Consider the following 23,531-nt stretch of genomic DNA (forward strand, 5'->3'; position numbering starts at 1 on the left):
ATGAATGGATCCAAAAAATGTGATTCCTGTGTACAGTGGAATTTTACACAGCCATTAGAAAGGACAAAATAATGTCATTCACAGGGAAGTGGATAGAATTAGAAAAAAATCATGCTGAGGTAAGCCAAGATCAGAGAGACAAATGGTGCATGTTCTTCCTGATATGTGGAAGTTAGATTTAAAATGCAATGGAACATGGCAAATTACACAGGATTCTAGACACTCACACTGAGCCCAAAGAGGATAGGAGAAAAATCACCAACTTGTAATACCCAAGCACCTCTTCCTATGTATATAAAATAATATACATACTGAAGTGAACTCCAAAGATAAGACGCAAAGGACCTTAATTTGTTTTTTCATTTTCTGATGACTCTGTAATCTTTACCTCATAGATGGTGCACACCCGTGCACACCTGAAGGAAGGTGGGGGCAGGCACAGAGTCAGAGGGAAAAAGTACAACAGTGGAGTGCACTGGCCGCACTAGACATTGATGAACATGAACTATGCGACTCATGGGTGGAGATGGGAGGGAGGGAATGGGAGAGATGAGGGAACAGATGACACTAAGCAAAAGGAAGGAAATGTACTTATTACCTGATGTATGGAAAGGTAACCCCACTGTGTATCACCTCTAAAACAGCAATAATGTAATAAAAAAATGTTTCCTTGTAATGCTAGGCATCAAACCTAGGGCTCTGTGCACATGCTAGGCAGGGGTGCTAGGTCATTGAGCTGAGTTTTATGAGACAAAGTTTCACTCTGTAGCCTAGGCTGTCCTGGAAATGGCTATGTAGCCCATGGTGACCTTGAACTCAAGATTCCTCCTGCTGCCTTCACCGCTTGAATGCTAGGATTGCAGGTGTGTGCCACCACAACTGGCATTGAAGTCATTTGGTACTATGGAACCTTGCTCATCCACTGCACTGAGCTGATCTCCAGGTCCCTGCTAGACAGAGGCTAGACGGGATCATAGCTAGGGTCTTGTCTCCGTGCACCCATACTTTCTGTTTACATTGCAGTTTCTGACTCAGTTGATTCTTCCTCTCCTTTTCAGAAACTCGTTTCCAGATCAACCCTAAGGCGGCAGGGGAAGGAGGGTACCAAAGAAGGAAATGGGGTCGGAGTGAATTCTTCCAGCCGGCTCGGCATCCACAACTTTGACTTCATCCGGGTGTTAGGGAAGGGGAGTTTTGGGAAGGTGAGTCTTGGCTTCGACTACCTGAATTGAACTGCTCATTCTGTATAGGGTGTGTGTGTGTGTGTGTGTGTGTGTGTGTGTGTGTGTGTGTGTGTGTGTGTGTGTGTGTGTGTGTGTGTGTGTGTGTGTGTGTGTGTGTGTGTGTGTGTGTGTGTGTGTGTGTGTGTGTGTGTGTGTGTGTGTGTGTGTGTGTGTGTGTGTGTGTGTGTGTGTGTGTGTGTGTGTGCCTGTATTTCTTACTTGTACCCACCACTGAGCACATCCCTCATGCTCCCTCTTGCTCTATCCTAGGTGATGCTCGCTAGGATAAAGGACACGGGAGAGCTCTATGCTGTGAAGGTGTTGAAGAAGGACGTGATCCTGCAGGATGATGATGTGGAGTGCACCATGACGGAGAAGAGGATCCTGTCCCTGGCCCGCAACCACCCCTTCCTCACCCAGTTGTTCTGCTGCTTCCAGACCCCCGTGAGTATGATTCCCCACCTTTTCCTGTCTCCAAAGCCTCCTGTCTGCCTAAAGTTCAGATAAGAGCCAGACAATGGTGGCTCATGTCTGAAATCCTAGCTACTCAGGAGGCTGAGGTCTGAGGAGCATGGTTCAAAGCCAGCCCAAGCAAAAGCAAGTCTGTGAGACTCTTATTGTTATTGTTATTGTAGAGGTGATATAGAAAGGAGTCACATGGACCAGGTAATGAGTACAATTATTTTTGAACTATGTCTCCCCTTCATTCGCTCTCTCCCAGTTTTTTCTTTCCATCCCCTTGAGCAAAAGAGCTCAGAGACAGCACACAGGTCCTGAGTTCAAGCCCCCTCCCTGAGCCAACTAAAAAATAAAAAAAAGAAGCAAGGAAAGAAAAAGAAAAAAGAGAAGAGAAACATAAACATGAGTAAATTTTGACCAGGGTTCATTCTTTCATTTTTTTAAAAATGGAGTAGTGCATCCTGGAGATTGATTTGTGTGCACCTGTTCTCGGTGGCTGTCTGTAGGGTACCTGGTGTTTTATTTCAATCTGTTTTACAGTAAGTCTTCTTGTCCTTCTGTTTTTTCCACGTATTTTGCAGGCTTTCTGTAAGGTGTATAATTAGAAGCAGTATCGCTTGGTCAGAGGGTTTGTACATTTGCATTGTTTTCCTTTTCCATTTACTAGCATGTGTTTATTGGACCAAGGGGGTTCATTGTGATATCTCCTATATGCATACAATGTACCCAGATCAAATTTACCCCCTCCATTACTCCTCCTCATCCTCCCTACACGCCTCTCAACACAACTTCAACGGGCTCATTGTTCTATTTTGACATACTGGTATAAAGAATGAGCTCATGTTCTCACCCCCACATCCTGTCCTTTCCCAAGCCCCCAAAAGAACCCAATCTTACATTCCTATCCCTCATTTTAAAAGGCTAGCTTTCACTTACAAGGGAGTACCTTAGCTATTTGACTTTTTCAGCCTGAGTTACTTTGCTTGTCATAATCATTCGGGGTCCTGTCCATTTTCCTGCCAACGGCAGAAATTCGGCTTTTCTTTATGGCTGAATAATACTCCACGGCGCATAGATGCGTGTAACATTTGGATTGAGACCAATTGACACTCTCCTCCATCTTGGCTAAAGAGAGCTAACATTTCTTGCCTGTCTTCCAGTCTTCGTTGAGAGTGATTTATGTTCGTGATCTCATTTAACCATTGCAGCCACCCCCATGAAATCAGTGCTGTTATGTAGATGAGAAAATTGAGGCACAAAGAAATTTGGCTCCAAAGTAGTAAAGTGGACTGTAAAGCGTTGTGACTGCCGAAGTACCCATGGGGAAGGCCTTGCCCCTACCTGCCCATCATTAGACAGGGGCTGTCAGTCATTTCTGAAGACACGAGAGGATTAAAAAACAAAAAACAAACAAATAAAAACCTAGTATCTTTGAAGGTCTAACATGCATGCCTATACTATGAGCACTGTGTTCAAATCAGTGCTGGGCAGGGCGTGTGTGCAGCCTGGAGGTGGGTGGAGCAGGAAAGCTTGGAACAAAGGCTCTGCAGGGGATGAGTGATGTGGACTCTTCCGCTGCCTAGCAACGGAGGGGGGGCGTGGGAAGAGGAGGAGGTAGCTCATCATCCTGGCCTCTCCATCCTCCTCCCCTCCTGGTCCAGGCTGCTTCAGTGTCTCCTTCCTACTCAGCAGTCCTCTGATTCCTGAGGCCTGGATCCTGTGCCATTCCTGCTCCTCGCCCTTGTGTTTCTGCTTCTCCTTTCTGAAGTCCTCCATTCCATTCCACGTCCTCCACTGTGACTTCCTGCATCCTGCACACTACTTGCTGTGTGCCGCACTTTTCTAGTGTTCAACCCCCGTCCTCCTTTCTTGTAGGGGGTGGGTGAGTTGTAGCATAGAGCTTGAGAGGGGTAACTGGGAGAGGATTCCACTGCGGGCTGGCTTCAAGCTCCAGCCTTCTGAACGCCCCTGGGAGTGCTGTGAATCAAATGGCAGAGCCCTGTTACCATTCAGATCACCTCCCTACCTAGCACCAGAGTCAAAGGTCAAATGGTTTCCTGTGGCCTTTAGTCCACTGGCCAGTAGTGCTGTCCAGCTGGTATTAAGTGAGCCTAATTGTGCGGGAACTTTTTTCCAACTCACTGCTGATGAAGCAAATCAAGAATGACCACCCAACTCCAGGGTGTTGTACCTACAAAAGGAAATCTTTGTGATTCCATGCCAAGAGTCACAACTAGATGGTATTATGGCCTGGAACAATAGGAGATTAATGGCTGTGCTGTCTTCCATACGTAAATTTCCAGGAACGTGCATAAGTTATACAATATACCAAAGTTTTAGTGGTCACCAGGGATCTCTGGTGTGTACCAGCTGAAGTCTGTATTAACATTGTGGTGTTTGTTTTCTAGTGGAAGTTTGGTGTTTGTCCACAAGGTGGCAGTCATTACTGCCAAGTGACTTTTTAGTTTGCCATCAGTGAAATAAACCCAGGAAAGTACCATTGAGGTACTGTCTCTAAAACAAAGGGTAAAGGGAATTCACTGGTCCTATAATTTTAGATAAGAAAAGTGCTGGGAGCCAACAAGGAAAAAATGAAGTGAGCTTTTCTCATACTAAGGAATTTCTGTGTTACCTTCTTCCAGTATCAGATGCTACAGCAAACATGGCATTTGTTGACTGTTCATTCATCTATGAGAAATTCTCAGCCACCAACCCTGTTCACTGTTGTAAAGTGAATGATAAAGGATAGGAAATGTAGAGTGAGGTGCTGGAGGCTCAAGTCTGCAATCCTAGTTACTCAGCAGGCTGAGATCAGAGGATCAGGGTTCAAAGCCAGCCTGGGTAGGAACGTTGGTGGGACTTTAATCATCAAGCAATGAGCTGGAAGTGTACAAGCATGCGCATGCATGTGCTCACGCAGGTACACACACACAAACACACACACACACACACACACACACACACACACACACGAAAATGTGAGCTGTTGTGAGATATGAGGTCCTGCAGGTGCTGTAGGTCCTGTGGGGCTAACCTTAATCGTTTTCCAGAAGGTTCTAGAACTGAGTCCAGGTGGGGTGTGGAGTCACTCCCCAGCTGTCTGCAAAGTATTTTTTCATGGGGAAGCTCTTGCAGCAATGCCACTCCCCACACGTCCAGCCTAGTACAACCTGCTTGGGGAGTCCCTGGGATCATTGGTGCTGTGACCTGACCTATAGGTCAGAAGGCAGCATGGCCCTGGGGACCGGAAGACCTGAATTCTGTTCTAGTTTGTTTCCTTCTACCCCATGGCTTGACTCAGTCCTAAAATTCCCTCCAACCTTGAAGTTCTTGAAGTTTTTAAAGTTCTCCTCAGGGTAACAAAGGCAGAATCTGTGAGCAGGGCCCATGAGAGGGGGGCAGAAAGACTTTGCATACTGTGAAGAGCTCTCAAAAGTGGGTCAGTTCACTTGGTAGCTACTGATACCCCCCTTCAATCCTCCCCACCAGCACACACACCAGGGATGTGTTCTGGGCCTTCCTACAGGCCAGCACAGACCTCCAGGCGAAGGCAACAATAAACATACCCAAGGTAGGAATTTCACAGCTCCGTGAAAATGATAAGTACATTTTAAATATCAGATAGTGTACCAAGTTTTCTGTACAGGTTTACGAACTCATAGATTCTGCCTCTGACTTCTTCATGCTAATATACATTGCTTGCAAGTGTAGCCTTAAATTGGCATGCTTGTACACTTCTGAGTTTGCGTTGTAACTCCCAATATTTTAATAATCTCTATCAAGATTCAGAAAAAAATGTTTGTATTCTTGAGTCTATTGATTTTATGATAGTCTAGCTTGCAGGAATAATATTAAGAGGGAAATGCATATGCGTAGAGTTACTTCATTTCCAGCCACTTCATTACCATTTCCCTCTCCCCTGCTTCTCTGTATCTGATGTTTGAGCATTCCACAGGTCAGAGAGATCGTGTGGCATTTGTCTTTCTGTACCAAGTCGATCATGTTCTCACAAATGACAGGACAGAATAAGCTATTTTGAAGCTAAAGCAGGAGGGCACTTGGTCTCTCAGGCCCCAAGTCGAGAAAGAGGAGCCTTCCTCATTCTTTTCAAGTTAATCACTTCATCTCTTCTTAATCTCTTAATCACGGCCTATCCATACCTCCCCCCCGCCCTTCCTCCCCTTCTGATACTTCTGGCATGTATGGCTTGGTATCTGGTCTCCAAGGGGAAAAAGAGGGGAGGGAGGAGAGGGAAGGGGAGAAGGAGAAGGAGAGTGTGAGATAAAGCAGAGGGGAAGGTGTAGGGCGAGGAGAGGGGTCCAGAAGGGAAAGGAGCAGGTAAACACGGGTCACAGTTTTAAAGAATATTTTTTACTGTTATTGTAGAGGTGCATACATACTGTAGGGGTTACAGTTACATGGGTCAGGTGATGAGTACATTTCTTTTCAAAACATGACACCACTTCCCTCATTCACTCCCAGTTTTTCCCTTCCGTTCCCACCCACAGCTGTATAGTTCATTTTCCATGTAGTGTCTAATGTGTACCACTGCTGTACTTGTTCACCCTTTTGCCCCTCCATTTCAGCGCCTTCCCTCGCCCTCCCAAAGACAAATAAGCTACCACAAGGCAAAAGGAAAAAACAGCAAAAACAGCAGCAGCAGCAGCAACAACAACAGAATCTCTTGTTTCCACGCCTTGGAGTTTCTTTCATAACGTATTAGTTTATATGCTCATACTCACCTAGCTATTGAGCTTTTGTGATCTGCTCCTATGAATGTCCTCCTCTGGTCTTGCTGTGTCATTGTCTAGAGACCTGTACAACCTGTCATGTCCCAGTGTATTTTATTTATTTTTATAGCATCCAGTGTGTTTACTTTTAGATTTTTGTGTTTATTCAGAGACCACTTTATGAGCGCAAAGGTCCCACTAGGAAGCCACAAGACACTGCCCAGTGCCCAAGAACTGTCAACTGCAGGCCTCAGGCTGGGGTCTGAGCCTGCGCCCTGGGAGCTGCTTGCTCCTCTGGGACTTACTGGAGTTCTGTGTGCCTCTGCTGTGCAGGGCGGGAGGCCCAGTGCTAGGCCTGCTCCTCGCTGCGGGTTCCCAGGTGAGGCTGGAGGATACTGAGGATACTGGTGGGCCTGCAGGACCCAGCGGCCATTCCTCAAACTTGGCACCACACCACTGAGACTCTGGTTTATGTTTTGTAAAGGACCTGGGCCCTGAACTGAGGGCCTCGAGTCTTTGCTGGTTTCTGTTTTTGTTTAGTTTTTAAGGCTGGTGCTCTACAACTTGAGCCATAGCTCCACTTTTTTGTTGTTGGTGGTGGAGCTTGAACTCTGGGCTTGGGTGCTGTCCCTGCGCTCTTCAGCTCAAGGCGAGCGCTCTACCACTTGAGCCATAGCACCACCTCCGGTTTTCTAGTGGTTTATTGGAGATAAGAGTCTCACAGACTTTCCTGCCTGGGCTGGCTTTGAGATCCGCAGATCTTAGCCTCCTGAGTAGCTAGGGTGACAAGCGTGAGCCACAGGCACCTGGCTCACAGCTCCACTTTCGGTTTTCTGATGGTTAACTGGAGATAAGAGTCTCATAGACTTTCTGGCTCAGGCTGGCTTGCAACCTCTATTCCCGGATCTTAGCCTCTTGAGTATCTAGGATTACAAATGCAAGCCACCCTGCTCTGGAGCCCTATGTCTGAGTTGTAGAGTATACAGCAGTCTTGTGACTGAAATGCCATCAGTGCAACGATGGTGAGTATGAGGGACCTCTCCTCTGCGTGGTTTTCTCAGCCGTAGAGGACTTGCCTACGTTTTAGCAACGAATTGTGTTTGGGGGAAGGGATGTGGGTCAGACAGTGGTCTTGGGACCCCCAGATTTCACCACTCAGCATTTCTTCAAGCAGGCAATAACCCTGTAGTCAGTAGTACAATGAGCTGGGTTCAGAATCTAGCTTATCAGATAGCCTACTTTGTCTTTAAGAAGCTGCCTGCATTCTGCTTTCCAGATAAGCACCTCCACCTCAACCCGCCTTCTCTTCTCTCCTCTGCAATCATGCCTCAGCCTCCCCCACAGCCAGAGCAGCATCAGGGACCTTGCTCCAGCCCTCCCACTGGCTTTTCCTGTCTGTGTGACTACTAGCATCTGGCAGCCCAGCCAGACCATGTGTCCCGGGCTGTTGCCTGCGGCCCTCTGGGGACAGCAGAGGGAAGAGGGGGAGGGTGCACACTGGCCCGCTGTGGTGGCATTACCTCTCTGTGCTCTGAATTGCTGTGACATCCCGTGACTAGGGGATGGAGCCTCAGCCAAAAGCTGGAAGAGGTTTCCGTGCAGAGATGGGCAGGTGCCTGAGTCTGAGAGCCTGGATCTAGAAGGTATGGGTGAAGGATGAAAGAGCACTCACTGACACCCTGCCTTCCATTCTGGGTGCTGCTACTCAAAACATCTCCACACAGCACTGAGGCATCCCGTATGTATTCGGTGAATGGTATCTTTTAGTACTAAAACTGTTCAGGAACCTGTAGATATTTGTATCCTCATAGCAAAGATTTGGAAACCGAGGTTCAGAGAGATGAAACAACTTACCCTAGATTAACAGCAAACTAAAGACACATGTGGATTCATGACCGCGTTTCTCAGCTTACTTAAGTCTATGTATGTAAATCTATGTATATATGTGAATGCATGTATATATGTGTGTATGTATACACATATGCGTATGCATATATACATCACATATAATATGCTACATACAATATATTACATATACTATCACAAGATATTTCTTCCTTCAGCAGTATGTACATCTGAGAAGAATAGTGATGGTAGTTAGGAATAAAAGTTAGTTTGGGGCTCTTTATGAGGTATCTAAGGATGTGTCCTTTTATTTGTTTAGAACTGGGTTTTCTCCTTTCCCTGGTCAATGAATATTACAAATAGCATTTGGTTTACTTATGGGTCATTTGTTATAGTTTGCCTTTGGCTTAGATGGAAATAGCAAAGAGCCAGAACATAGTGTTTCCTGTCTCTGCATGTTCCCGGCCTATTACTGGTGCTCCATCTTCCTTTAGCTTATTAGCTGTGGGTGTGTACCCACTGCCAGACCGGCCTTGGCTCTGAGGTCAGGCAGATGTTTGTCCCACATCCTTTGCAGCTGAAGGTCCCAGAGACAGCGTCCTGTGGCCGTCTCCAGATTTCACATTCGAGGGGAATCTGCTTCTGTCCCCATAGGCTATCAGACCTGGAACTTTCTGTTTTTAAACAGGGCCTTAAAAATGAGTGGAGAGTGGAGCTGTGGTTCAAAGTGACAGAGCACCTTGAGAAAAGAAGAGCTCAGGGATAGTACCCAGGCCGTGAGTTCAAGCCCCACAACCACCACCACCAACAACAAAAAATGGGGAGAAAGAGCCTTAAGTTCAAGCCATTTCTTTGAGTAGGATGACCAAGACCCTTGGTATGTCAAGGGGGGACAGCTGACCTTGAGGTTGTTCTGTTGTAACTGACCTTGTTGTTGTTGGCTGTTGTTGCCACTGAGAATCCAGAAGTCAAACAGCCTGTCACACTTCTGCATTTGCTAGGAGAGGTGGTGGAGTTGTGTGATTTCCTTTGATGTAACTGAACCTTGGCCAGGGTCAGTTATTGCCCCAGTAGAGTCTTGGTTGGCTGTGGTTTTCTCTGAGTACAACCCATCAAGTTATAGAACCCTCTCCCCCTCCCACAGCATCCTTTGGGGGAACCCTCGGTGCCAGACTGGCTCCAGCGGGGACAGACGTGGGCTGTCTGCCACACCATCTGGGGAAACGTCCATTTATCCAGGAGCACAGACTGAGCCAAGAAGCTGCTCTTTCCACCTTCAGTGGTAGAAGAGAGACAATGAACACAGATGAAGTAGCCGTATGCTGTTCTGCCTTCTGCCTTAATGGGCCATGATGTCCTGGCAGGACCAGAACCTGCAACTGGGATTGGCTGGGGGCTGAGGGAGGGTGCACTCTATCCTAAAGGCAGAAACATCAAACACCTGACCTCCTCCAATGGAAATCCTAGGCTGTCCTATGTTCTAGTTTCACAAGAACTGACTTGTCCGCAATGACTTCACCATTGGCATGTACCTACTTAGTGATGTCCCTCTCTCCCCAGCCCCAGACCTACCCAGGGCCTCTTATGTATAGAAACAGCCCTGTCAGCACCAAGTGAGCAAAACTGAAAATCTGGAGAGAACTGTGCAGAGCTGGGGTGGGAAAGGGCTTGTGCCTTGAGGCCAAAGCAAGTGCACGAGCGCCCTAGGAGTGTAGGTTAAACTCTTCACCCCCATTCAGAGGACAGTGAGGGCAGAGAGGAGGCCTTGCTCTGACACAGCTGATCCCAGGGGAGTTCAGAGACTCGGCTTGGGACCATCCTTGGGGACAGTGCCTGGACTTCCATTCAGGGTGGCCATCCACTTGGAAGGGAGTCCAGGGGACCAGGCTGGAAGCTGTGCTTGCACGCCATGCCACATACACCCTGTTGTAACAGCGGGTGTGACCCACAGGGTCTAGAGGCTCAGTGCAGGAGGCTGACTTGAAAGACTAGCTGCACCCTCCCCCCCCCCGCCCTTTCCCCCCCTCCCCTCCTCCCACCCCTGCTACTGATTTGTTCACTCACTCCCAACCCCTGGGCCAGGCTGCAAGGACTCCCTCCCACCCCCACCTTACCAGATGGTCCATGGGGACCAACTCTACTTCTCCCTTCCAGGATCCCTTCTGCTACAGCTCCCAGAGCCTGGTTCCCCTGACTGACCTTCCCCTCCCCATAGGACGACTGCAGTGGCTGGTCCCTCCCCCTCCCCCCCCCCCCCAGGGCCACCCCTCGGGATCCTTTTTCTCTCCAGTGAGAGGCAAAGGGGGAGGGGGAGGGGGAGTCTCTTGAGGTTCCTCCTGCCCACTCCCATCTGTTGTGATTTAGGAAGAGTGTTGCTTAGTGTCCCATATGACACTTTACATAGTCCAGCCATGTCCCATACAATCCCCTATCTAAACAGAGGAGGAAAAGCCACCTTGCCCGGCTTTGGCTCCTCCATTTCCGGGCAGTTTGCCATGGGGAGTGGCTCCAGCTGGCTGCTTGCCTACTCTGGTAACTCCTCAAGGAACCCACACTCCCACAGGGAGAGCAGAAGCGCCACGTCCCAGGAGCACCCAGCAGATCTGCGGAAGGAGGGAGAATGGGAAGTGAGCACAAGCCCGCCTCAAACCCAGACCTCCTGCTCGCAGCCTGTGTTCTCATGGCGGGAGGCGGCTCCTAATGCATTAGACACAGCCAGGGAAAAATAAGGAGCAGAGAAGGCAGAGGGGACCCAGGGGCTGGTTCATGGTTCTCTTCCTGCTCCTGTAGGATATGAGGCTCGCTTGCAGGGCTCCCTCACTGACGTTCCCTAGAACGTCACCCCCACTGCCTCAAGACTGACCAGTGCAGCAGGTCCTTGCTGTAACCTCAAGGCTGATGAGTTTTCATGTTGGCAGTAAAGCAGCCAAAGAAAACTAAGACAAAAGAAAACCCAGATTGTGTAGAAGAATGTATAGCGGTCACTTCTAACACCGTTGGACAATCCTTACTGTGTGTGAAGGAGTACTGGGGATTGAACTTAGTACCTTGCACAAGATAGGCAGGTGCTCCACCACTTCCACTAGGCCCTTAGCTCTTTGTTGTTGTTGTTATGGTTGTTTTAGTTATTTTTCAGGGTCTCACTTGTGCCTAGGGACATCTTTAGACTTAATCCTGCCTATGCCTCCTGAGTATGTAGAATGACAGGTGTGTACCACCATCTCAGCTTGTTTGTTGAGACAAAGGTCTGGCTAAATTCCCCCCCCCCTTCGCCCCCCCGGGTTAGCTTTGAACTGTGATTTTCCTTATTTCTGGTTTTGGGTTGCTGGGGTTACAGATGTGAGTCACTGTGCCTGCCCTTGTATTTTGTTTTTGGGATAGAGTCTCACTAACTTTTCCCAGGCTGTCCTTGAACTTTCCATCTTATTGCTTCTGCCTTCTGAATAGCTGGGCTTACAGGCAGGTGCCTCTATACTAGGCTTGGACAATCTTTTCTTTCAGAGGGAGGGCTGTCCTGTGCAGAGTAAAATGTTCAGCAGCTCAGTGGATGTGAGTTAGGTCTCAAGACCATCAAGAAATGTTTTCTGGGGCTGGGAAGGTGGCTCAGTGGTAGAGTGCTTGCCTTGCATGATTCCTCAGCACCACATAAGCAAAAAGAAAAAAGCCAGAAGTGGCGCTGTGGCTCAAGTGGTAGAGTGCTAGCCTTGAACTGAAGAGCTGAGGGACAGCGCCCAGGCCCAGAGTTCAGGCCCCACTATCAGACCCAAAAAAAAAAATATTCTCTAGTATTGCCACATGTTCACTAGGGGGAAGAATCTCCCTTGGTGTAAAAAAAAAGTGTTTTTTGGTCAGTAATGGGGCTTGAACTCAGGGCCTGGATGCTGTCCCTGAGCATTTTCGCTCAAGATTAGAGCTCTATCACTTTGAATCACAACACCACTTCTAGCTTTCTGGTTAATTAGGGAGAAGGGTTTCACAGTACCTGGGTTAAACATTTAAAAAAAAATCCATAGTCCTACGTGACTGATAGGTGTGATTGGTCTTCAATATGAGCATTTGGGTGGACTAGACAGTTATTTTCCGTGTTACAGGGCTGAAGTAAAAAGGGTTAAACCTTTATTAAAGTACAGCATCAGCCTCAGCCCTTTTTATTGAGGTCTCCTTACAGCTGCACCATGGCCTGGTGGCAGAAAGTTCCATTTTGTACAGCATTTCCCTGCTTCTAAGAAACTCTGTCTTTCTTTGATGGCACTGGGTTTGAACTCAGGGGCCGGCCCTTGCTAGGCGAGTACTCCTCCACTTGAGGCTTGCCCTCTGTCCTTTTGACTTTGGGTATTTTAGGGATAGGGTCTTATGTTTATTTCTGGGCTAGCCTGGACTGAGATCCTCCTTTTTGTGATTCCCACACAACAAAGGGCTGGGAGGGGGAGTGGGGGCGGCACCGGGGCGGGGGTACTGAGCCCAGGGAGACAGCGGAAGCAGACAGGGTGTGTTGAATACAAGTGTTCCGGGGGTACTGATCCTAGGACACAGCACTGAAGCCTGTTCAATGGTAAAGCAGAGCTGACAAAGCCTGGGGCATCAGGAAGCCAAAGATGAGTTTTCTGAGCATGTATTTAAAATGGGTTATGCTAAAAAAAACAAACAAGCAATGAGTTAGAGTCTAGGCTTAGTTGGTAGAGCACTAACTAGCCAGGCACTGGGTCTATAATCCTAGATACTAAGAAGGCTGAGATCTGGTGATCTGAGGATCACAGTTTGAAGCCAGCCCAGGCAGGAAAAGTTTATGGGACTTTTACCTCCACTAAACTTAAAAAAAAAAAATCTGGAAGAAGAACTGTGGCTCAAGTGATAAAGCACTAGCCCTTAGTACTCAGGCCCAGAGTTCAACCTCCGGGACCAGAACAACAAACAACAACAACAACAACAACAGCCATGGAAATGCAAGGCTTTGTTTGGCATATTTAATCTTTACTCTTTTCACTCTGCCCACAAAGCAGTGAATCTGTGGTGTGTTATAAATACTGTGGTCAGCAGGGGGCGCTCACAGGGTGACCTGTGTGTGACTCAGATGCTTCTCTTGTGTGTGGTGCAAATGGCTGGATTTTACAAACAGATAATCAAAGCTTTAACATACCTTTCCCAACCAGCATGGAAATACGTGCTAGTAGTAGTGTAAGTGTGCTTTGGGGAAAAAACAAACTTTCTGCTTTGCTCCCTTTTTTTTTTTGTTTTTTGTTTTTTTTTTTTTAAATCTGGAAAGATCATTTTAGCTTCAAATAGAGATACCTTTAAAACTGAGTGGCCTTTAAATATTTAGACATCACAGACACTGTTTCTATGCTGAATGGTAATTAATATTGAATGTATGTTCTATTTTTTTTTTTTATGAAAGATGTTTGTAGGACACAAATAATGTGCCAGGGGTTGAAAATATACAAGAGAACAAAAAGCAGGCCTGCCCTTTAATTGCATAGTCAAAGGTTGTGATTATTACCCCATGTGATAGGGGAAAGCTGTAATTGGTCCCTGGGGAGGTTGGAGGGCTTCCCAGAGGGCTGGCTATCTGAGCTCTGTGTTGAGGATGAATAGGGGGACCTGATCACAGCCCTCTTTCTCCCCCACCCCACCCAGCCTGAAGGAACAGCAGTACAAAGTCACTGGCTTATGTGATAGGCTCAGGAAACCTCAAAGGACCAGAGACAGCAGGATTAATGTCCCTTGCTAAGGAGCATAGATTCAGTCCAGGATGGAAGCAAAAGGATTCAGCTTAAGAGTTCCAGCCAGTGAGCAGCCTAAGACTTGCACCCCAAGGCCTCTCTTTGCAAAAGGGAGGAAAGCGAGGAGGCAGATCTGGGGAGGAAGCAGCAGCTATGGCTTTCTGGCCAACCTCCTGCTCCAAGGCAGCCATCAGATCCTGGGAGGGAGCCATGGAGACAGGCCGAGGACAGGCCCTGGGCAGAGGCTACAGCAAGGGCCTGGGAAGTGTGGAATGGAACACGTTCCATGTTGGGGAGACCAGGGGCAAGATGCTTGTCAGAAACACCCCTCTGATGGCAATATCCCTCTCAGCACTCTCCTCTCTAGAAGAGATGAATATAAAATCCTTGGATCAGGGTTTGTAGAGGGGACGGGCTCAGTGCTGGAGAAGGGATTCTACAGAGGATGGTGGGGAAATTCGGTGAGAAGGATCAGAAGGAGGTGGTTTCAAAAGGAGAAATGCAGTGCCAAGAAATCAGCTTACTGACTTTTATGTCTGTTAGGCCTGGCCAGGGAGCGTTCGTGTCACCACCTTGTTTGGTTTTGTTTTCCCTCTTTTGGAAACTAGGGTCTCATTGTATAGCTAGACGGGTCTGGATTTTAGGATCCTCTTGTTTTGCCTTCTGAGTGCTGGGATTATAAGTATGTACCACCAGGCCCAACTTGATGTCACCTTCCTAGTACCCATTCTCACCTTGGGGTTTGTAGGGTTCATCCAAATTCCCATACAACCAAATGCAGCTTCCCTGCAGAATTAACACACATCTCCCTGCTCCCACCCCACCTCACTCCGCCCCACCCCCCAGTACAGCTTCTCAGCTGCTTGCCCTACTCCTCATCCTATAGAGCCAAACCTCTTTTACTATAGTGGCCTGCTTTGATAGGAAGATCTGTATCTTTCTTCCTCTGTGAACGGTGAAGAGCAATTTCTAGTCCAGATTGCACAATAACTTCGGAAGAAACTGGGGGTGAGTCATATGCACGATCAGATCTTGTTCCCAGCCAGAGAGCCAGGGAAGAGTTTGTTGTGGCTCCACAGGAAAAAGCAAGCTGTAAATACCTTGTGGAATGAACTTTCCAAATACATGGAGCAGGGGCTGGAAAGGTAGAGTGGTAGAGTGCTTGCTTTGCATGCGTGAAGTCCTGGGTTCAATTCCTCAGCACCATATAAACAGAAAAAGCTGAAAGTGGTGCTGTGGCTCAAGTGGTAGAGTGCTAGCTTTGAGCTGAAGAGCTGAGGGACAGCGCCCAGGCCCAGAGTTCAGGCACCACGACCAGCAAAAAAACAAAATAAAACAAATACATGGAGCAGAGAAGAACCCAGGGTCCCCTTCTCAAGGCAGATATGGAATAGACACCGTCAGATTTTCTACATTTCTAACTGGGCAAAATGGCTAATCAGACAGCTCTAGCCCAGAGTTAGAGGAAGAGGTGAAATCTTAACCTTTTAGAGACTTCACAAAGTTTAAGCATACCTGTCATGAAAAAAATCTTTCATCAGAAGCCCAAGTGTCCTCCTTCACCACCAGAGGGCACTTCAAAGATTAGTGGTGTCTATAAAGGATTAATTAGCCAATCAAAATTAGAACACCACAGCCTAGTGAGCAATCATCTGCCCACAGAGGTGGCTGCTTTTCCAGGCTAATAAAAGTGATTGTTATCACGTATAGAGACTGTGCTACTAATACCACATGCTTTTAATTTCCATTAACTTAATTAGAAGTCATGGAAAGTTAATTAGCTTCCATTAACTTAATTAGACTTCATAGAAATGGCAATAGGAATATTATGCAACTGTTAAAAATCATAGTCTAGATGACTAATTATTTCAAGAAATATAGTGTAGTATAAGTAAAGAGGAAGATATGTGTTTCATCTTTACCTTTCTCTTTCTTTTAACAGGCAGTGAAATGTTAAGTATAAATAGGAGGACCTAAGGGGGAAATTAAATGTAGTTAAAATTTACTTTGCAGGTTTCTTTCTTGCCTTCATCTTTCCAGCTCTTGAAAGCTAAAGGCCATTTAGGATTCTTTCTCTGGTTGTTAGGATTTGGTTGTTAGGTCTAGCACTCTGCCACTTGAGCCACAGCTCTACTTCTGGCTTTCTGCTGGTTATTTGGAGGTAAGAGTCTCACAGACTTTCCGGACTGGCTTTGAACCATGCTCCTCAGATCTTAGCCTTTTGAATAGCAAGGATTACAGGTGTGAGCCACCAGCATCTGAGCTGTTTTCTTTTTCTGTGCTCGCGCATGTGTGTGTGTGTGTGTGTGTGTGTGTGTGTGTGTGTGTGTGTTGGGCCTGGGCTTTGAACTCAAGGCCTGAGTGCTATCCCTGGGTTTTTTCACTCAAGGATAGGGCTCTACCACTTGAGCAACAGTTCCACTTCTATCTCTTTGGTAGTTAATTGGAGATAAGAGTCTCACAGACTTTACTTCCCTACTGGCTTCAAACCATGATCCTCAGATGTCATCCTGCTGATTAGATAGGACTATAGGTATGAACTACCAGAATCTGGCTTCTCTTTTCATTTTTTTGAGACAGGGTCTTGCTCTGTAACTCAGGCTGGCCTTCAACTTGTGATCCTCTGGCCTTAGCTTTCCATCCTGTCCAGCCTCACAAACTGCTTTTAACTATGGCCAAGGGAATTTGCCTTTTTGCCCTTGATTAACATAAAATGGTCAAGTTTCCTCCAGTTTCTCTGAAGCAGTAGCTAAAATTTGCTAAAGGAAACACAAATGGTCTCTTTCTGTTAGATCCCAAGCCATTCATTAACCCCCCAGTACCGCCTAGGCCCTGTGTTTGGTGTGCTTAGCTAGATATCACCTAGCATCAGAGCCCTGCCTTGGAAGGCTTCAGATCTTCCATAGGAAATAAGATAGATGGCATAAAGCCAGCCTAGACCAGTTGTATTGGACAGGGTTTGTGGACCAGCGACTCCAAAAGAGGCTCCTGAAGGAAGAGAGGGCTGCGCTGGAACTTTACTCAGCCCTAATCATAAAGAACTTGAAGAACAGCCTGGCCTGGATGCTTGCCAGGGTGTTAAACGGCTTGCTTTGTTTCCCTGCTTTGGTACATACAATAAAGTCTTGCTGAATTGTGTTAGGAGAGGTGCTGTAGAGTTATCCAGTTTAAGCCCGGTGCTGGTGGCTCATGCCTGTAATCCTCGCTGCTCAAGAGGATCTTGATCTGAGGATCAAAGTCATCTTAGTCAGAAAAGGCTGTGAGACTCACCCAAATAGCCGGAAATAGAGAGGTTGCTCAAATGGTAGAACACCAGTTTTGAACATAAAAAGCCAAGTGAGAGCAAGAAGACCAGAGTTCAAGCCTCAAGAAAAAAAGTAGTTTACCAGGAAGAAACTTCATCTTTGAAATGAGCCTAGCAATCCCTCCAGGCTTGAAATTCCTGGAGAACACCTCTGTGCTCAGACAGGATGGATCCTGCCCCTGGGCTGGACCCAGGGCTGCCAGGTGACTGAAGTTGGCTTCTAATGTCTGGGCTGTGCTGAAAGGGAAGTTAAAAGCCTCGCTGGCTTTGTGATTGTACTTAGTGCGCTGGCTTTGTGATTGTACTTAGTGCGGTTAAGTTTAAGTGGTTACCAGTTTAGATGTGGTGCAATCTGATTTCCTCACCAGGGTGCTTTTCCACCCTGACCTCTTTGACGTCAGTAACTGTTTCCTGTTGATGTGAGTTTCCCCGTTCCTTCACCACGCCGTTGGCTTCTCGTCCGAGAAACGTTATACAGCAAAGGCACTTCGGAGAAATTCAATACAATACTGTCTTTCCCAGAGATGGCCTCCTCCCTGTTAGTAGCACACTGCAAACTTTTTTTTTTTTTTTTTTGGTGCTAGTCCTAGGGCTTGAACCCAGGGCCTGGACGCTGTCTCAGCTATTTTTTGCTCAAGGCTAATACTCTACCTCTTAAACCACAGCATTACTTCTGGCTTTTTGCTGGAGATAAGACTCTGTGGACTTTGCTGCCCAAGCTAGCTTTGAGCTGTGATCCTCAGATCTCAGCCTAAGTAGCTAGGATTACAGGTGTCTGCAGCCATTGGTGTCTGGCTGCAGTATTTTTTAAAACAGAGACAAAGCTTTCTCAATTTAGTTCTATGAATAATACACATCTGTAGAAGGGCAGATATATATTGTCACTATATAAAGTCACAATAAGATTTTGTAGTCCACAAGAGAATGTGTAATGTTATAAAATAACATTATAAAGCCCTTATAAAATTGAGAGTATGAGAGAAAACTTCAGGGAACTGAGAGCTTGGTTTTGATTATCAACCTAGTTTTGTAAACCCTGGCCTAACAAGTATTTCCAGAAACTGAAGGTCAAGGCTTTCCTGGTCAAGGTCATTGTCATCAGGAAATTCCCTTGATGCTGGGCCGAGGGGCTTCCATTTCCTTGGACTCTCCCGGTCCTTGTCCTATACCAGGGGTTGTGAGCTGTGGTAGCCAGCTGCTGGCTCTGCAGCTCTTGTTTGTTTGCTTGTTGATATTCTTGTGTTGTTTGGGGGTCAATAGTAGAGATTGCATTCTAGGCCTCCGGTTCTCACTTAACTTTTTGCTCAAGGCTGGTGCCTTGAGCACACACTTGAGCCACACCTACATTTCTGGCTTTTTGTTCATTAGAGGTGAGAGTCTCTCAGATTTGAAATGGGAAAAGGGGGAAGGAGAGAAGAGAGAGGAGAGATAAGAGAATAGAGAAGAGGGGAGAGGAGAGTGTATATATATATACATATTATATATATATATATATATATATGTATATATATATATATATATATATGTATACATATATGTACACACCCTGCCAATGTATGTATGTATATATGGTAAATCAATGTATATAAGGCAGCCCATGAAACCTGAGGAGAGAAATTGGCTAGGCCTCTCAGAAGCTGGGATCTAACACTGGAAGACACGGGATCTGCTGGTTTCCTCCTTAGCTCACCCACCCAGTTCTCCAAGCCACCCCTCCCACCTACCAGGCGGTCACCCATCTCTTACAGCAAGGCATTTCTCACCTTGACAATTTCTCTCTTCTCAGTTTTTGCACAGGGCACCAACTAAATTATAAACCTGGTTGTCTGAGCTTGGGTAAGAGACTCTGAGAAGCCTAGCTTGGTCCAAAAGCCTCAGCTTTTGCCCATGTGACCACTTGGGGGGAGTTCTCTGAGGAACCCATACCTACCAAAGAGCTTGCCGGGTCACCCTGCATCCGCCTCCTTAGAGTATCATCTTGTCATTTGTACCAGATTGGCATGATACTGCCAAGTACCCAGGATGCGATCTCTAACTTTGCCTCTTGGAGCTGCTGGTCAAGTTTTAGCTCTCAAGAACAGCTTTGAGGGGTTCCTGTTAACTGAGCACTACCATTCATTTAGGGAAGTTTGCTGATTGTTTGTTTGTTTGTTTGTTAATCCCCTTTGGACTGAGAGCCAGGGCAGATGGTTGGCCCAAGCTACCGCAGGCTCATGGAAGCTGGGCAGGTAATGACAGATAGTCTATTCTTACCAGTACTATCTCTGTTGACCTCTGGGTGTGTAACTTATACCAGGCAGCAGCGTGAGGACAAAGGGATTTCTGCCTGGCTTTTATTCCCCATGCTCCCCATGACTTGCCTTTGTGGTTAGTTGAATCATAGACCAGAGAGAGGCCAAGGGAGACAAAGGGCCTGGTGCTTGGCTTCAGCCTGGCTCCTGGACCTTCCAGGAGTCAGGGGAAGCTGTAAGGATGTTCAGGCTCAGATTTCCCGAACTTCAGATTTGTAGAAAGAACCAAAATGCTTATGTGTGCAGGTTTTACCTACAGAAAAAATTCCCCTTTGCCATCTTTGCCTATGGTGGGATTTGGGAAGTGCTCCCCACCCTAGAAGTGACTCACAGCAAACTTAATCCATCACACTGTACCTCCCTAAGTGCCGGATTCCCCTCCAAAATACTTCCTCCAGTTGTTCAGAGCTTGTGAGGCAGGGTTTAGTGAGTGGCCAGGAATGAGCGGTGCTAGGTCTTCAGTAGCTCAGGCGGTGAGTGGAGTTGGGGGCTGAGAGGTAATGGTCCCCTCTCAGAACTTCACATGTGGTCTCTGCTTTGCAAAAGACATCAATCCAAGGCGGACACTCTCCTGGAGCTTGATGGGCTTAATTCCAGAAGAAGTAGTGATTTATAGCTGCTATTGTTTTATTATACATGGCATGTCCCAAAGCTTCCTGAACCCCATAGCTGCCACCGGGAAGTGCCCAGGCACTGGGCTACAAAAGCTGAAGGTCAGTGATCCCATTCACAGACCAAAGCTGAGACCCCACTGTTCCCAGTGGCAAGTGACCTAACTTTGGGTTTTCTCTCCAAATGCTTGCTTATGACATTAGCACGTACCGTGAGACCTCACACTGCAAATCTCAGCATTTGGCAACCTGCCTTCTTTATAGAGCCTCTGAGTTCTGCCCCTTCCACATTAGCAACTGCTTGTCCCCCTCTTCTTCCTTCTGTCCCCTCTGTCCTGACTCATGAGTCCTCACAATTGCTGCCAAATCCCATCCCAGCCACCAGGCTGCGCAGGGAGGGGCCCCCTCTGGAGGGACCCTATCATGGCACTTGGGAGTGGGGGGAGGGTCTGTGTATCTGTGAGAAGCGTAGGGTCTCATCTGGTTCAGGATGCTGGGGTTGAGACCAGGGCCTGGCACACAGTGTGACCAGTGAGTGTCCTTGTTGAGAACCTTAGAAGAGACACAAAAGGCTTAGCACCATAGGAACATCCACCAGAACGCCATTCTAACGCCACTCCAACCTACCTGTCCAACCAGCCAGACGGCCTGGTTACTGCAGGCAGCAGGAAAGCCCTGAAGGAGCAAGGTGGTCTCGAATGGCCCTTCATACTGGACATCAGGATGCAGAGAGCTGTCTTCTGTAACGTCTGTGTGAGTCACAACCCTGAAAGACAGCTTTAAAACTACATTTCTCCAATAGCTTACCTTCCGTCTTCCAGGCCAGAAAGGTGACTTTGTTTTGCATCTAACGATAAGAGTAATAGGCACTCTTGGAAATCTTGAGAGCTACTGAAAAACATAAAGAAATGAGTCATCCAAGACCCACACTGACTTCTGCCCCTGTGGAGGGAACTTGTGGGTTGTTGGGTGTGTTTGTGTGTGTGTGTGTGTGTGTGTGTGTGTGTGTGTGTGTGTCCTTTCGCTCTCTGGCTCTAACTGAAACCATTCATTTACCATCATTCTTTTTTAACCCCAAAATACCTTTGTCAGAGCAGTAGTCCCACAGTTGCTGTTTATGGCACGCTTGACAAGGGACCCAATGACTGCTTAGTAAAATCTAATTTCTGATGATGCCTCCTCTCTCACCCCCATCTCTTTGCTCCCCGACCACTTCATGACCAGTGGATCCTCTTTTCTTTCTTGTTTTTATGTATTTTTTTGTTTTTATTAAGATGCTGTACAGAGGGGTTACCATTTATAAGTCAGGTGGTTAATTGGACATAAGTCTCACAGACTTTCCTGACCAAGGTGGTTTTGAACTCCGATCCCCAGATCTCAGCCTCCCGAGTAGCTAGGATTACAAGCAGGAGCCACCAGCACCCAGCTCAAGTACATTTCTATTATGGACATTGTCATACTGGAGTTTGAACTCAGAGACTCAGACTTGTTCAGGAAGGTGCTCTACCACTGAGCCATCCTCTAGACGGATCTTCTTCTCTAAACACTGGAGCTTTTTGTCATTTATATCCCTCTCTGCAAGAAAAATCTTGGAGACATTCTTGTCCATCTTTCCCCTAACCCTGCTCTGCATTGGGCATTTTAAAATAGGGAGAACAGAAATGCAAGTTAAATAGAGGGTTTCCTTTCTTTGCAGCCAAAAATAAGACTAACTTTACATAAGGGCCTTAAATAAACATTAACATAGTAAACATATAAATATATCCAAGACAAGGTTCAGACCTGTAATCCTAACTACTCAGGAAGCTGAGATCTCAGGATCAAGGTTCAGAGCCACCCTGGTCAGTAAAGTCTATGTGACTCTTGGCTCTAATTAATCACCAAAAAGCTACAAGTGGAGCTGTGGCTCAAGTGATGGACCACTAGTTAACCTTGATAAGCATAAAAAGCTTGGAAACAGTCTCAGCCCTGAGATTAAATCCTAGGACCAGTGCGTGCCTACTTATGTAAACATGTGTGTGCATGTGTGCGTGTGTGCACATACACACACTTTTTGCTATATAATAAACATGAGTTTTTTGTACCTTGTAATGTTACTTGAGGTATCTGATAGGATGGACTTTTAAAACTTAAAACATTTTTTCATTCCTACTAGCTTGTTTTCTCTTTCTGCCTGCTTTAAGATTTGATTGTAGCTGAGTGCTGCTGGCCACGGCTGTACCTCTAGGAGGCTGCCATCTGAAGATCATGGTTCAAAGCCAGCCTGGGCAGGAAAGTCTGAGACTCTTACCTTCAGTTAACTACCAAAAGTCAGGAGTGGAGATATGGTTCAAGTGGTAGAGCTCCAGCCTTGAGCAGAAAAGCCAAGTGACAGCACAAGGTCCTGAGTTCAAACCCCTGTACTGTCGCGCACACGCGCGCACGTACACACACACACACACACACACACACACACACAGAGTTGATTGTAGTCCTGGGCCTGTGACAGCAGGAAGTTAGAAATAAGAAGATGAGACTATTTTCTCAGTTCTAAACCCTAACATTCTCTCCCCTTGCTGTCTTCGAGGAGAAGGTTCCAGACCCTGTTTGTTATCTTGCTCTCTGCCTCTGAGGCTATGGATGGAGCAAAGATAGAGGGGGGAAGCTGGGCTCCAGTGGCACACGCCTATAATTCTAGCTATTCAGGGCTACTGGAAGTGGCAGGGTGGCTCAAGTGGTAGAGCGCTCATCTTGAGCTGAAGAGCGCAGGGACAGCACCCAGGCCCAGAGTTCAAGCCCCACCACTGATGAAAAGAAAAAAAAAGATGGAGGGGAGAGCAAGACTAGAGAGTAGCTTTGTCAATCCTGGATCTGGAGGTTAGTCCGGTCTGGGTTTTTTTTAGACTTCAGATATGAAAGTGTGTGTGTGTGTGTATGTGTGTGTGTGTGTGTGTGTGTGTGTGTGTGTGTGTGTGTTTGCGCATGTGTGCAAGTAACAGTGAGATTTCCTTTGGAATTCCTTATCTTTTCATGCCCACTGCCTCCCAAACTCCCTCAAGGATGTTAATTTACCCCGGCCTAGGCATGCCCACTGATCTATTGACCCAGTTTCTGTCATCCAGATGTTGTGAGCTGTTGGCAGTCACATCGGTGAGGAAGTGAACAGGCTGAAATGCTTGCTGAGGGACGCTGCAGGGGTGCCTTTAGCACCTTAGACGTCCTCAGCCCTTCCTGCCTTCCCACGTGTTGTCACTCTGGCTTCCTGTGCTTTGGAAGGTGTCTCCTGCCCAGTTGACCCAAAGCCCCACCCATCTGCTAACTTGGAGAATACTGGGGGACTGTCATTGCTCATCAGAGTCAGTCCCGGCT

General features: G+C 47.0%; 1 protein-coding gene across 1 annotated transcript in view; it reads left to right on the top strand.

The window, feature by feature from the left end:
* The window catches only part of Prkch (protein kinase C eta), a 235,237-nt gene that overhangs the window by 134,489 nt on the left and 77,217 nt on the right, over nucleotides 1–23,531 (top strand). Inside the window, exons 8-9 of the mRNA XM_042682558.1 lie at nucleotides 1,059–1,202; nucleotides 1,494–1,667. Coding sequence (XP_042538492.1) covers nucleotides 1,059–1,202; nucleotides 1,494–1,667 — 318 coding nt within the window. The remainder of the gene's footprint in view (nucleotides 1–1,058; nucleotides 1,203–1,493; nucleotides 1,668–23,531) is intronic.

Source organism: Dipodomys spectabilis, unplaced genomic scaffold (assembly GCF_019054845.1).
Source record: "Dipodomys spectabilis isolate Male_0828 unplaced genomic scaffold, ASM1905484v1 ptg000073l, whole genome shotgun sequence".
NCBI lineage: Eukaryota > Metazoa > Chordata > Mammalia > Rodentia > Heteromyidae > Dipodomys > Dipodomys spectabilis.